General features: G+C 54.6%; 3 protein-coding genes across 3 annotated transcripts; 1 reads left to right on the forward strand and 2 right to left on the reverse strand.

The window, feature by feature from the left end:
- Positions 1-238: 238 nt before the first annotated feature.
- COL26b_013185 (uncharacterized protein) lies at positions 239-703 on the reverse strand (the record flags this gene model as incomplete). Its single annotated transcript, XM_053185808.1, has 1 exon — positions 239-703. One exon carries the CDS (start codon positions 701-703, stop codon positions 239-241), a length of 465 nt encoding a protein of 154 aa, XP_053030242.1.
- Positions 704-6,073: 5,370 nt separating this feature from the next.
- COL26b_013186 (uncharacterized protein) lies at positions 6,074-7,125 on the forward strand (the record flags this gene model as incomplete). Its single annotated transcript, XM_053185809.1, has 2 exons — positions 6,074-6,425; positions 6,497-7,125. The coding sequence occupies 2 exons, from the start codon at positions 6,074-6,076 to the stop codon at positions 7,123-7,125; spliced, it is 981 nt and encodes a 326-aa protein (XP_053030243.1).
- Positions 7,126-7,612: 487 nt separating this feature from the next.
- Positions 7,613-11,500, reverse strand: COL26b_013187 (uncharacterized protein; the record flags this gene model as incomplete). The annotated part of the gene is made up of 1 exon (XM_053185810.1): positions 7,613-11,500. The coding sequence occupies one exon, from the start codon at positions 11,498-11,500 to the stop codon at positions 7,613-7,615; it is 3,888 nt and encodes a 1,295-aa protein (XP_053030244.1).
- Positions 11,501-13,620: the final 2,120 nt, after the last annotated feature.

A 13,620-nucleotide genomic window follows, 5' to 3' on the forward strand; every position in this document is an offset into this window, starting at 1 on the left:
GCATACTCTTGAAAAGCAGGCGAAGCAGCGGATGATTAAAGCCACAGGCATTGTAGGAGTAGTGATGATTATAATACCCAATTCCTTCGAGTACACGATTGGGATTTTCTTCTACGCTATTGGTATCTCTTTGTGACTCTGTCTTTGCATTGTTGTACAACCGCTATTCTTACAAGGTCGTCTCGCTATCGCCCTTGACTGCCCGTCACCATTCATTACGCAGGTGCCAAACACCATCTCAGAAGTCCGTCACACGGCCGTTGTAACTCCAATCGCCCCCAGACCCCCAGCGCAGCGGCTCCCTCTTGGGCCCGCCGACCTCGCCGGTGCGCGGGTTGACGTCGCCCTCGAACTCGGGCGGCGCGCCGCGGACGTAGGCCGGGTGCATCGTGTCCTCCTCCGAGGCGGAGATGGTCGGGTTGACGGGCTTTTCTTGGGGTTGCGCCTCTGCTGCTGCTGCTGCTGGTGTTGCGGCGGCCTCGGAGGATGTGGGTGTGGATGCTGCTGCGTCGGTTGAGGCAGGAGGGTTGGCGTACTCTTGGAAGGCGGAGGACACGGAGGCGGCGCGCTGGAGGCGCTCGAATTCGGCTTGTTGGTCGGCGGGCAGGCGGGGCGGGGCTGGGCCGCGGGAGAAGGTTGAGGAGGCGCGGGAGGGGATGGGCAGGCGGAGGATTGGGGTGCGGAGGCGGAGGAGGCGGGACATTTTGTGAAGTTGTGGTGCTTTGATGGGTTTCGTGTGTTTTCGGTGAGTGGTTGCTGAGGTTGGGTTGGTGGTTGTGGTTTTGAGGGTGGTTGTGGTTTTGAGGGTGGTGGTGGTGGTGGTGGTAGAAGTGAAGGTAGGAGGCGAAGGTCGGGAAGTTTTGGAGAGGATGGAAAATGTCATTGACCCGCGGCTTTTCGAATTTAAAGTGGGTCTGTCTTCTCTTTCTTGCTGCAGAAGCTTGGGCGCTGCGCCGGTGGCGGAGGGCGGATGGGGCCGAAGGTGGCCGATGCACGGGCCGTGTGAGGTGGTTTCTGGGGCCGATGTGGCGATTGTTTGACGGTTCCTTTGCGGAATCTTGGGGCGTTGACTTGGTTTCCATTCTCCACTCGTATTCTCGTCGGATCATGGATCTTCATTGCGTGATCGATGGAAGCATGTCAGCGAGGTTGACGTCGCGCAATTGTGCTGGGTGAAAGGGCTTCTTACGACTGGTCTCGGACCTGAGCTTGATCGGAGATGCCGCACGAGGGAGCTTCCGAATGCCCTTCGACGCTCTGGATTTCTATTTTGAGCTGTTCATGCTCAGATTTGAATGGATCTTTTGCCGGAATTGGATCAACTCCCTACTTCAGGCGCGACATTCATAGTATGTACTCACGCCGCGGCATTCGCCTCACCCACGCGCGGCCTATTATATGAATTACTGTGGTCTCTTATGTGAACAAACAAGCCAATGGCGGCATTGTGTGGGAATCTTCCGATTTTTCGAATACATAGGGCCGACCACAGGAGGGATAGCTGCCTTGTGACGAGACGCTATGCGATGCCTGTACTCCGCGCATGTGTTTCTTGTAGTTTATTAATTCAGTGCTTGAAGCATAAGAATGCTTCATCGACTACAGTGACAGCACCGTTGATCGAATGCATAGATATTTGTTGGGGTGCCGTATCAGGAATTGATTGGTCCAGCAACTCGGATACAGTATTATAATGAGACGACGATGCTCGACGAAGGCAATGCTAGATGGCAATGTTTACGATCATAAGGGTCGGATCTGATTGTCAGTGGGATTCAAAGACTGAGAGCTAGACGAACCTAATAGTAATTAGTCAACTGAGAAGTTCCGAGAACGAACCTGAGAACGAAAGTCGAGTTGGGTGGCGCTGGGAGAGTCTCAGCAGCCCGTGAAGTCGTCTTTTACTGACACATCAGCAAGATTAGGCGCATAATAGTGTTGGCTAGGTTGGCGGGTTGAATACAAGGATCTCATTCTTCTTCTATCGATACGTATCATTTGCTCTATATGAGTTTCGGGTAGCTTTAAAAGGGCAACCTTTAATCATCATGTCTGCCATGAGTGATTGCAAGAAGATAGAAGATCCAGGAGCGCAACCCGTGATGAGAAGACTTCCTTTTTTTACTCGCAGAGGACTATGCAATCGAACCGATGCTCTTCGGGTACTTCGCGTCGTCTGCAGTGTATGAAAGCAATCTCTTAAAAATAAGTGCCGGGCTGGAAACGGGGATCAGAAGCGCTGAATTGAACAGAGTTTTAAGTGGTGCAGGAATCTTGCAGGTGTGGTCTTTGACTTGCAGGCAGACAGCACATCGTTTTCTGCGTGATTCTTTTCGAAGGAGACTACAAGGTTCATAATTACAGGTCGGTAAGCTGTCGCGTCGAAAGACTCAGCCCGGCTAATAAATAGTTCCTCAACTCGGCTGCGAAGGCCCTTCTCCCCCAGGTCTTCAGGTTCGTACGCGCATCACAGCTTATAAAAGATGTAGTAAGATCATATCATAATTCAAGCAGCCAATGCGACGTGGAAGTTGTAGCTTGGATGCGCCATTTCACGATCATGCCATTTATGAATATTAAGGAGTCTGAAGAGGGACAACCAGCATAAGTGCTCCTAGAACACATCACCCGTCTACCTGGAAACTAGTCGCCGTCACCGACGTTTTGTATCTTTCCTGAATGATACCCTGTTGAACGTGACAAGTAAGGACGATAATGGAGGACATAATAATACTTATACGGTATACCGGATAATTTTACGTTCGTGCAGGCTGAGATCTTTCGCGAAACCACCTCTGTATGAGCTCGCCCTAGATTGGAATGCCCCGAGGAAAGACCGACTGTGAATTCTGGAGAGAATCCTCAGTGTCCGTTGTGTTGCTTTTATGATGATTCACAGAACCGTGGAACTACCACATCTCTAGTCAGACTTACACGCACAACAACAAACCTCTAAATTAAAAGTTAATGTTCTGGTAAGCTGCGTCGATGAGGGTGTGTGAAGGAAATATACCTTCTAACAACAGCACCAGGTTCTCTATCTGCTTGACAGCATCTTTACTTATCACATTATGTTCTGCATAAAGGGAATTGTGAGTTCACTCGACACAGGAGTCGTAGCCATCACGCGTTGCATCTAAAGGACTGGATGGCTTAACAGCTTGAGTAGTTAATAAGGCCCTTTAAATTGATAATCAGTATGAAGCTGCGCTACTTCGAACGGGTCCAAGTCCAAGCAAAGTATATATAGGTATGAATAGTGATCTTTCAAGCACACCGCAGACATCAAGGCGCGCAATGTGGTTCACGAACTGATCCTGGATTGAAAAAGAGAAACGCCAGCCCACACAGTACAGGTCATACCTTACAACAGACCAGTCTATGAAGTTGACAGTTCCTACTACTCTGTCTTTAAGGTATTCAAGCAAATAACATAATACCAAGAGATCATAAGGACGGTATCCGCTCACTGAGGGAACTACCACATAGAAGACGGTCATGCTAACCCAAAGACTCGTGCGAGCGAACTCCATAATTGTCAGACTTTGCCTTTTCCACGTCTTGAAACCACCTGGCTTGGGCGTATATTTGCTTGGTTGTTACATATCTAATCCGTCATTATGGGCTTCTCTTTTATAGCTGGTCACGAAGCATCACACAGACCAAGTGGCGTGTTTTACAAGTTAGCAAAATCCGACGCGTTCATGAACCGCATAAAAGCCCCCCGACAGTGAGTAATTATGTTTCAAGAAAGGAAAAATCGACAAAGATTAAGAACCTTTGAGTCTGAAAATAAAGTGGCGAGCTGTGATCAACTTTGAACTATCTGGAAAGGGGAGAAGAGGCCATCCGTCAGGTTGCCCGCAAACGCAATGAGATCTAGCAGGAGTGTATTCAGTTGCAGTTTCGACGTAGAAGGAAAGGATAATGAGGGAAAATGCCGGCCGACGAAGAAAGCCACTCATCACTCATATGGTCAAGCCTTGATGTAAGACTCATGGTCGGTGACCTTGTGGCTAGCCAGGAGATGAGACGCCATCCTCCATGATGAAGAACACAGGGAAACACCAAGTTGCGAGATGTCTTTTAATTGTGCCGCTTCAAGGAACATGCAACCAGAAAACCGCGGTGGCTTATAAATACGTTACTGATTCCTATGCAGCTGCATACGAGTATGTTTGATTCTGGAAGCAGATAGCTGTAGTTTACATGTACTGGTTAACAAGACTGAACATGGTTATGGATAGACGAAGCTGTTAGACGTACTAGCGGAAGCAATCAATGATAATGGCGTGGGGCTCGAGTGTTACTTGGACAAGAGAAAGATCCGATTCGTCTGTCTACGATCGGTGGATAAGCTAGTTGAGAAGGTATCAACCAACAACCGCTCCATCTCCAACGTATTCATACGACTCATTCGAGAGCACCGGATGTCAGGGACAGCACACTGTTATGTGATCGAGTAGATGAGCCCGTTACGCATGTGAAGAGGCTCACTCGAGAACTGACATCAACTGCCGAACAGAATATTTCGCACTGAAGTGATCGGCGAGAATCATTTGCCCATTATTCTACTATCTTCCTGTGGTATTATATAAGTACCCAAGTTCAAAGCAGTACCCGTGCAGAGTCTTGCCACGCGTCACAGACTACATGCCGTGAAGGTTATTGCGGGCGGTTGAACGCATTGCTTCATATTTAAGAAGCCACGACAACGACTGTTGCGCCTCAACAACGCATATATCCTTCAGCTTCATGATCGTCTCATAGGGTTACAAGATTTCATGTACATGAGTTCCACATCCCGACAAAGATCGGCTGACGAGAAAGGGCGCCACATGGTTGTGCTCAGCTTGCGCTCGATGAGTTCACTGAATACGCGAGGGATGCGAATGACCGACGAAGACATCTTCAATATGCTTAACATTGTGAGTATACTTCGAATTCATCTTTCCTGTGGCTCCCCCAGACTGGAGTAGTCGCACATAGCGTTGAGCCGCTCGAGATGACATGAAGTACCTCACAGATCATTGTGTGGTGGCTAGAGTGCTTGGAGCGAAGCAAAAAAGAGCCGACTTATAAACACATTACCGATCTGTTTTTGGCGGAAGGTTTGATGGCGAAGTTATTATTTCAGTGATGTTGCCCGGCTTCGGAGAGGACGGCGGAGCGGAGATTGCAGGAGAAATATCGACCATGTTTGGTTGAGTTCATCCTCCAGTTCATCCGATGTAAGAACCCCGTCCAACCCATCAACAAGACAGCTCTCAGTAGCGGCCGTATCACAGAACTTCTCCTCAACCCAGCGTCAATCAATTGATGGGATATTCCCCATCTTTCCCCTTGGCCAAGCCTCCTAGACGCATCACACTGACTCTCACATGGCCTCTGGCCCGTTCCCGATCCAACCCTGTCCGCCACGCGATGGACGTCGATCCGAAGCGCTCCAATCATTTCATACCAACCGCGACCAGATTCCCGGACACCGAACCACACCCACCACTGCAAGTGTAAGCTTATTTGCTCGCTCGTCCCGGAGAATTTAAGCTTTGGACGTCCGTTCGGGGGTTGATGAGTGGCATGAGCGTGCTGTGCCTGACTACCTACCCACCCATCCGGCATGCGCATATCTCTCAACTGCCATGGCATGGTGTAAGCTGTGTATAGTGAAAGCGGGATCTTGCGCGCGCGTGTGCCTTTGGTCACCGGCATCCGCGCCACTACCCAACACCACCCCGCTCCGGGCCCAGCCTCCGTCGCGAAATCCCACCAATCCCCCACCCGCTCCGATATTGCGGACCTGGACTATGTTTCTTTCTGGCCCTGTTCTCCGGTCGCTGCCGTTGTATAGCCCGCAATGTGATGCCTGGCCTCCTTGCATGTGCGAAATCTTCGGACTGAAGAGCTGAAGTCTTCATGCTGTGAGTTGACGGCTACGCTCCGAGTCGCATCCACCGGACTACTGCCACCATCATAGACATCCCAAGACACCTCTCGCACATATAACCCCCCCTCTCCCTCTCCTCCGCCTTCCTCCCTCCTCTCCCACTCGTCAACCCACCCGTCTCCCACAATGCGTCTCCTCCCTCTCCTAACCGCCCTCCTGGGCCTGTTGCCCTTCACCGCCACGGCCTTCACCAACCCGATCCGCCGCCCCGGTGGCTCCGACCCCTTCCTGACCTACTCGGGCGACGGCTACTACTACCTCCTCTCGACGACCTGGTCGACCGTCGAGATCGCGCGCTCCACCACCATCGACGGGCTCAAAACCGCCGCCAAGAAGGTCGTCTACTCCTCGGGGGACTCCTCGCGCTGCTGCAACGTCTGGGCGCCCGAGGTGCACTGGCTCGGCAACCGGTGGTACATCTACTTCACGGCGGGGGGCAGCGCGAACCTGGATAACCAGCGGATGCACGTTTTGCGGGGTGAGTTCCCATCCACCATCCCCCCAAAGCCCGTGGGCATCTCGGGAGCGAAGAGACTAACACGAGAACAGGCGGCACGACCCCCTGGGACGACTACGCCTACGTCGGCCGCATCGGCGCCGACGAGTGGTCCATCGACGCCTCCGTCCTGCGCACCGCCTCCTTCGGCAACTTCCTCATGTACTCGTGCTTCCACGGCGCCGCCTACCAGTCCATCTGCATCCAGAAGCTCAACGACGACAACGTCTCCACCTCGGGCTCCGTCTCCCTCATCTCCCAGCCGACCCAGTCCTGGGAGAAGGTCTCGCACCCCGTCAACGAGGGGCCCGCGGCGCTCTACTTCGGCGGCAAGACCTACATCGCCTACTCGGCGTCCTACTGCTGGAGCGCGAGCTACTGTTTGGGTTTGCTGACCTGGGACGGCACGACGAGCCCGCTGAGCGCGAGCGCGTGGAGCAAGGGCAACGGGTGCGTGCTGAGCAGCGGGAACGGGCACTATGGCACGGGGCATAATAGCTTCTTCCAGAGCCCGAAGGGCGACCAGACGTGGATCGCGTACCATGCGACGGCGAACAGCGCGGGCGCGTGTGATGATAGTCGGTATACGATGGTGCAGATGCTGGGGACGCATAGCAATGGCAGCCCGAACTTTGGCACGCCTGTGGCGTTTAGTTATGTGTATGGGGAGCCGAGTAAGTAAGGGGGGCAGATGGTGAAAGGAGGGGAAGGGGTGATGGGAGGGGTTCTTGTATATACTTTCTCTGGGATTTGAGTTGCTCTGCCGTGAGGCCTTGGGGCTTGGAGGCTGCTGCGAGAGCATGGCTCAAATGTATTTATCAACATACGTATATATGTATGCAGGTTCCTTCGTTGACGCAAGTGCACACAGTGACTGGTGCTTTGATGGTAGATACTCTTAATTATCCTATTGCAGGCTCATTGCTCATGGCAATGCTGCCTTCCCCTTATCGTTGCATCGCATTATGATGCATAGCCGGGGCTCTGTTCTCTATATATGTACCATGATTAACTCCTGTTGGTCCTTTGTAGCCAAAGGTGTCCTGTTTCCAAAATAATTACGCCATCGCTGGTGTTTGGTATCATTCGTTCCTTCGTTGGCGTTTCTGTTGAACGCCGGATTCCTCGTCTAGCTGCAGGGTATCGAAACAAAGCAGCGAGGGCTCGTCCTAGATGTGGCCTTTGCCAACAACCTCTCGCTGGACTTCGACCTCTCCGCTGTCGGCGGTGAAGCGTCGCTCCAACACCCATCTTGTTTCGCCTTCATCTTCCTCTTTTATGTAAGAAATGCTATCAGCGGATCCCTTGTGCTTGTGACCCATGCCGGGCCTGCGCTGGGGCGTGGGATCAGTTCGGGGCACCAAGTTGGGGTGCATCGCGGTGTCGGGGCTCTTCATCCACAACCCCGAGTGAGAGATGGAGTTTGAGATTGACAGCTCATCCACCTCTTCCGACTCCATCACCGGCTCGAACGCAGAACTGTGGGTGAAATGGGGCGAATTCACGGCGACGGCCGGGCTAGCGGGGTTCAGGGAAGGCATCGGAGGAGTCGGAGAGCTTAGGGTGGGCATGGACATGGTAAGCGTGGGCGAGCCAGCACCGCTGCCCGCGTCCGAGTCCATGTCACGGCTCCTGATCGAAAAGGCCGAGTTCTTGCGGACGTGGCCATTGTGGATGCCCAAGATATCGCGGCTTGGAGCCGGGCCCCACGGTGAGCTCGCGCCGTCCCCTCTCTCAGATCTAGGAGAGCCCTCGCGGCTTGAGACCAAGCTGGCCTGCGATCCACCCCAAGCCCTTGAACGCAACTTCATCAGGGCCGTAAGACTCATATTATCCTCGCCATCAGCCATCATCACGAGCTGCGCCAGTCCCGGACTTTGCAGACTGGAAGGCCCAGAGCCGATGCCTGGTGGGATGCCTAGACTCATAATCGAGTTGCGGTTGGAGTATTCGGATCGTTCAGTGATGGGCGTCAAATTCGGCTCCCGCGAGATCATGCGGCCAGACTTGCTCCGACCAACACCCGAGGGCCCAAAGAAGCCACCGTTCGCGTACTCAAACGGCTTCTCGTCCGACCCGGTCGAGTTGTCTCTGCTGTGACGGCCCTCAATCGGCGCCGAGTAAAACCCGAATTCTTGACCGTACCAGCCGTCCTGATCGTTGGCAAGGGCACTAGCATTTGCCTCTGCGATAAAGTCGTCGTAGTCAACGTCGTAGTCATCGAGGTCTTCGCGGAAGCCGTTGTCATCGTCGTCATCAAAGGGGTAGTCGTCTTGGGGAGGCAGGCTGGACGACTCTGCCCCAGGCGACATGATCTCGCTAGGAGGCGGCGAAGAGTCCCGTCGGAACTTTCCATTAGCGGCAGCTTCGCATGCAGCTGCAGCAAGGGCGGCCTGATAAGCCTCCATTTTGCCCTGCTCCACGTTTGAAAAGCTCGACGTCATGGCGGAGGACGATTCCTCCTGACCCAGGTTTTCGCTTTGTCTCTTCGACTCCTCGGTGGACGGAGCTGGCATGCCCACACTCAGAGACGTGTGGGCAGTCGATGCTGTTGCATTGGACTGAGCGGAGAGCCTGGAAGTGCTGTCCGACACCCTCTTGCTGCTTTGAGGAGCAGCACCTTCTTGACCGTTGGTGTCCTGGACAGCATCTTCTTGAGCAGTATCGGTTTCCGCGGCGGGATCCTGGGCTACGCTTTCTTGAGCAGCAGTGGCGTTGGACGCAGCTCGAGCAGCCTGGAACTTGGCGAATACGCCGGGGAGAGGCCGGCCGTACTGATCTGTGTCGTCCAAGTCAAAAATCGACTCGTCGAATGTGGAGCCATCGCCCTCGCCAGCAAAGTCAAGCTCGTCCAAGAGACCATTATCGAAGTAAAGGTCATCCTTTTTGGGCAGCGGCGGCGGCGGTGGTGGGGGCATCGCAGGTGCTAACCATTGATTGTTCTGTGGCGCTTCCTGTGGCTTCTGATCCAGCTGCGCACCCTGCTGTTCTTCCGGCTGCTCTTCTTGAGGCTTGCTGCTAATGTTCAATCCCTGAATAGCAAGTCCATCTGCCGCTTCTGACATCTGTGAGTCCATGCTTTGGCCAGGGTAGTAGCCGGGAGACAACGAAGGATTCAGGTCCGGCGTGTCCTTTGAGAGCGCGAAGCCAATGACCCTCCCATCAGCATCTCTTGGTGTCAAGGCCAAACCAGCACTGTGTGGGCTAGTCAGCGCAGATGCAGGATTTGAACGCTGGAAGACGAAGCCTGCGAAGTTCTCCTGGTCGTTATCCGGGTCATTTTCGTCTTCCTCGTCCATCTCAACTTCGACCTCTGGCACGACATCGAGACCCAACGGATCAGTCCCGCCCGCATCAAAGTCCTCCTCGCCGTCAAGACCCAAGGGATCTGTGCCACCTGCGTCAAAGTCCTCTTCGTAGTCGTCGAAATCGTTGCTCATGGGTATCTCCTCCTCCATGCCATCGTCGTCCATCATAGCGTCGTAATCGAACTCGTCGTCAAAATCGTCAAACCTGGAATCGCGGTTCGGGTTGGGAGTAGGATCAGACGTTTTCCTCTCCAGCTCTCGCTGGCGGTGGCGTTCCTCGAGCAACTTTTCCGCTTTTGCGGCACCGACCATATCGAAGCTGAACCTAGAAGACGTACTTTTCATGTGGCGGGGCACGGAGGAGAGCACATCCTGACCAGACAGGGAGGCGCCTCTTGAGCGACCCGTTCTGGTGGAGGGCAATGTCTTGGACAGAATGGATGCAGCGCTGACGGACGGCTTCTTTGAGACAACAGAAGCAGACCGCGATGACGATGCCGTCGAGTCCTTAGGCGGGACATCGGGCAGAGGCTTGGAGTCGAGGTTCATGCTACTCCTTGCCTTTGTGGATGCGACGCTGCTCGACCCTGCAACTGTCTGGGAGATGACGCTGACGGAGCCAGACCGACCAGATTCAGACGCACTGCTAATATTCCTACCCTGGAATGAAGATGGTGCTGCGCTTTCCCTGGATGAAGTCTTGCCCAAGTCCAGCTTCTCTTCAGGTATAGAAGGCTGTGGCTTTGCGCCCGCCGCAGCGTTGGACGAGTCGTTCATAACGCTTCTCCTCGTTCGCGGGGCGCTGAAGTCGTGAACTCGTGTGCCTCTAATGCGCGGGTCGTAGGACGGCTCTCCCAGCCTGTTCCCTCCAAGAGGTAGGGGCGACAGATCAGGCGCATTCTGGCTTGTTTTCCTCCTCATAAGCAGTGTCGACATCGGGTTCTTCAGGAAAGGCAGGCCTTTCCTGCCCTTGGGGGCTTCGGTGCTGTCCTTAGCCATTCGGACGTTGGTCGGCTCGCTCGATAGTCTCGTTCCTGCGGGTCTTCGTCCAGTCGCAGCATAGTTCGGGGCGGGAGGCTGCGATTGACTCGGGCTGAGGTGATGTTGGTGCAGGTCGGTGGGCGTCGCGAAGGAGCTGCTGTGTTTTGAAGACTTCGTGGGTTGTGGTGGGGGTCTCGTTGGAGGGGCCGTATTTATCGGCGGGGGCGGTGCGGGCTTCGACTTTGAGAATTGAGTTTCGTGGCTGGCATAGTCGAAGGCAGTATTGGCCGCCGGATCGGGCGAAAGCGCCGCCATTTGTTGTTGTAATTGTTGTTCGTGTTGTTGTTGCTGCTGCTGGAGTTTCTGGAGCTGCAGGAGCTGGCGCTGGTCGAGCTGCTTGCGCAAGGCGACACCACCGACGAAGCCAGACTGGGAATTGTTCGGAGAGCGCACCGGGGGAGGCGCAGGCTGCTGCTTCTGAGCATATGTCTCCAACGTCAACTTGGGGTCGACGGAGGGTCTGTCAAGAGGCGAGGGCGACTCGGAGCCGGAGGAGGTGACGCGGGTGATGGGCGGCAGTGTTGGAGGCAGCGAGGAATTGGTCGGGGCGGCAGGCGACCGGGCGTCTGGGCTTAAAGCGGCATCTTGAACGAAGGGAGACTTCTGGGGAAGCGAGGGGTCCCACGGGGCGGGCGCAGAAGACTGCTCAGGGTTGGGCGAAGTGGGATTCGATTGCCCCCGTCGATGGAACCGCAGATGGGAAAGCATCGCGGCGAGATTGGGTTCGGGGTGGATGGATGGACCAGAAGTGATCCAATCCACTGGGCGCAGGGGTGGCGGGTGGTCGCAGGACAGGAAGCAATGGTAGAGAGACAAGAGGGAGAGGGAGAGAGAGAAGGTAGCTCAAACGAGCACAGGGCGGAGGTGGAAGTCGGAATCGAGGGATATCGCGGACGAGAAGCTATGCTGGCAGCCAGCCCAGAGAGGGTAGGTGAGCGGGTGGGTTATTGGTGTCAGGCGTGCAGTCGACGTCAACGGGGAGATCAGTCTTCAGCCTCCTGTATGAGACGCGATCATCTCCTTGCAGGCCGGGGCGCAGTCATAGTTTTGCTCAGGGCAGTCTGTTCGGGATGAAAGAAAGTGTGCATGCGCTTGGTGGGTGAGAGTGTTGGTGCGGTGGTGTCAGATGGAAGAAGAAGTGCGGGCGACATTCGTCATGGGAGGTTGTCGCAGTTGGATGGAAGAAAAGAAAAAAAGAAGGCAGCAGCCGGTTGCTTACTTACCTTACTTGGGTTGGTTACCTTGGGTATTTGGTGTTGGGTAGCCTGTAGGTAGGTAAGGTGGTATTCCAGTGGTATTGCTGCCCACCTTCCAATTGCTGCTGTCCGTCCAGTCCAACCCGGCGCATGCCTCCCATGTCGTCTCTGTCTGGGCTGGCGGCAACCGGCTGCTGGGACCCCCAAACTGACTGGAACCCAGAAGCTGCACCTGCTAGCCGTGCGTGCCTTCCCTTCCATTTACACCGGGCGCTCACCTCACTCAAAAAAGAGTACGTACCGGCCGTTCCAAAGGACCAAGGACCAATGCCCAAGGACAGGGACCAAGGACTCGATTCCGCCGCCCGGGCTGGCGTCCTGCAGTCAGTGGGTGTCAGTCGCGTCATCTTGGATCGTTGGGAGTCCTGCTAATGTAGCGCAGGGTAGGCATTCTGCCGGTTGGGTCTCTCTCTGGTGCTGGTGAATAGGTAGGTACAGATATGGTTTGCCTCGCCTTGGGTTGGCCCCTGACCTGGCTGCATCCTGCACGACTTCGGGGACTTTGCATCCTGAATGCCCATAGCCAAGGCCATTTCGTCAAAGATAGGCAGATACTGACGGGACAATGAGCGTCGCTTGCTTGCTTCGACAGTGCACCTTCATTCCCCCTCCTTCTGCCTGGCAACGCGGGTCGCAATCACATCAGAAACGCTCCGATGCAATCTAACTGGGGCCTGATTGGGCCGCGAACATCCACATCCACATGTCCGTCCGTCCCAGCGTCTCCATCCAAATCCATGGATCCATTGACAAGACGGGACCCATTATCAGCGGCCCCCATCTTCAACCTCCCCGAACCGATGCATGCATCTGCTCCCATCTCTGCCTCTGCCTCTGCCTCTGCCTCTGCCTCTGCCTCTGCCTCTGCCTCTGCCTCTGCCTCTGCCTCTGCCTCTGCCTCTGCCTCTGCCTCTGCCTCTGCCTCTGCCTCTGCCTCTGCCTCTGCCTCTGCCACGTGAACGGCGCCGTCTAACTTCCCGTCTCAAACCCCAACGCTCACCGCGTGCTCACCGGCCGTGTCCCATAAACTTTGGATGCTTCCAGCTGCCCGGGACCTTTTTTTCTGGATTTGACTCTGGAACGCACAAATGTCCGGACTCAGACTAGAGCAGAGACAGAGAGAGTCCAGGGGACAACACACACAGTTCACATTGAAACCGCAAATACACCGAGCAAATGGGAAATGAAACGGGCAAAAAAAGAGAGACAACAGCATTCTTGGACGTGGTTCCAGACCGAAAACAGCACGTCCCATGACGCCCCCCTTCCTCCTTGCCTGCCATGCAGGATTTCTTTCGAATTGAGGTTGGAGTATGTCCCAGCCACGACCGAAGCTGCCTTGCTCCTTTATTTTTCCGGATCGTGGGGGTTGCAGACGGGGACACAACATTGCATGGATGAGGCATTCTTGGGTATGGAGATGTCTGCACAGTGTGCGTAGTACGACTTACATAGATTCGAACCGGGAGGTTTCTCCAAACACACTGTAGGCGGACTGTGGCCCTTCTCCCAAGATCCATCCACCTTCAACCTTCTGCCATCCATCCGTTACACGTCGCAGCAACGGGAGCT

The sequence above is a fragment of the Colletotrichum chrysophilum genome, assembly GCF_026319265.1.
Source record: "Colletotrichum chrysophilum strain AFK26 chromosome Unknown scaffold_210, whole genome shotgun sequence".
Lineage (NCBI taxonomy): Eukaryota > Fungi > Ascomycota > Sordariomycetes > Glomerellales > Glomerellaceae > Colletotrichum > Colletotrichum chrysophilum.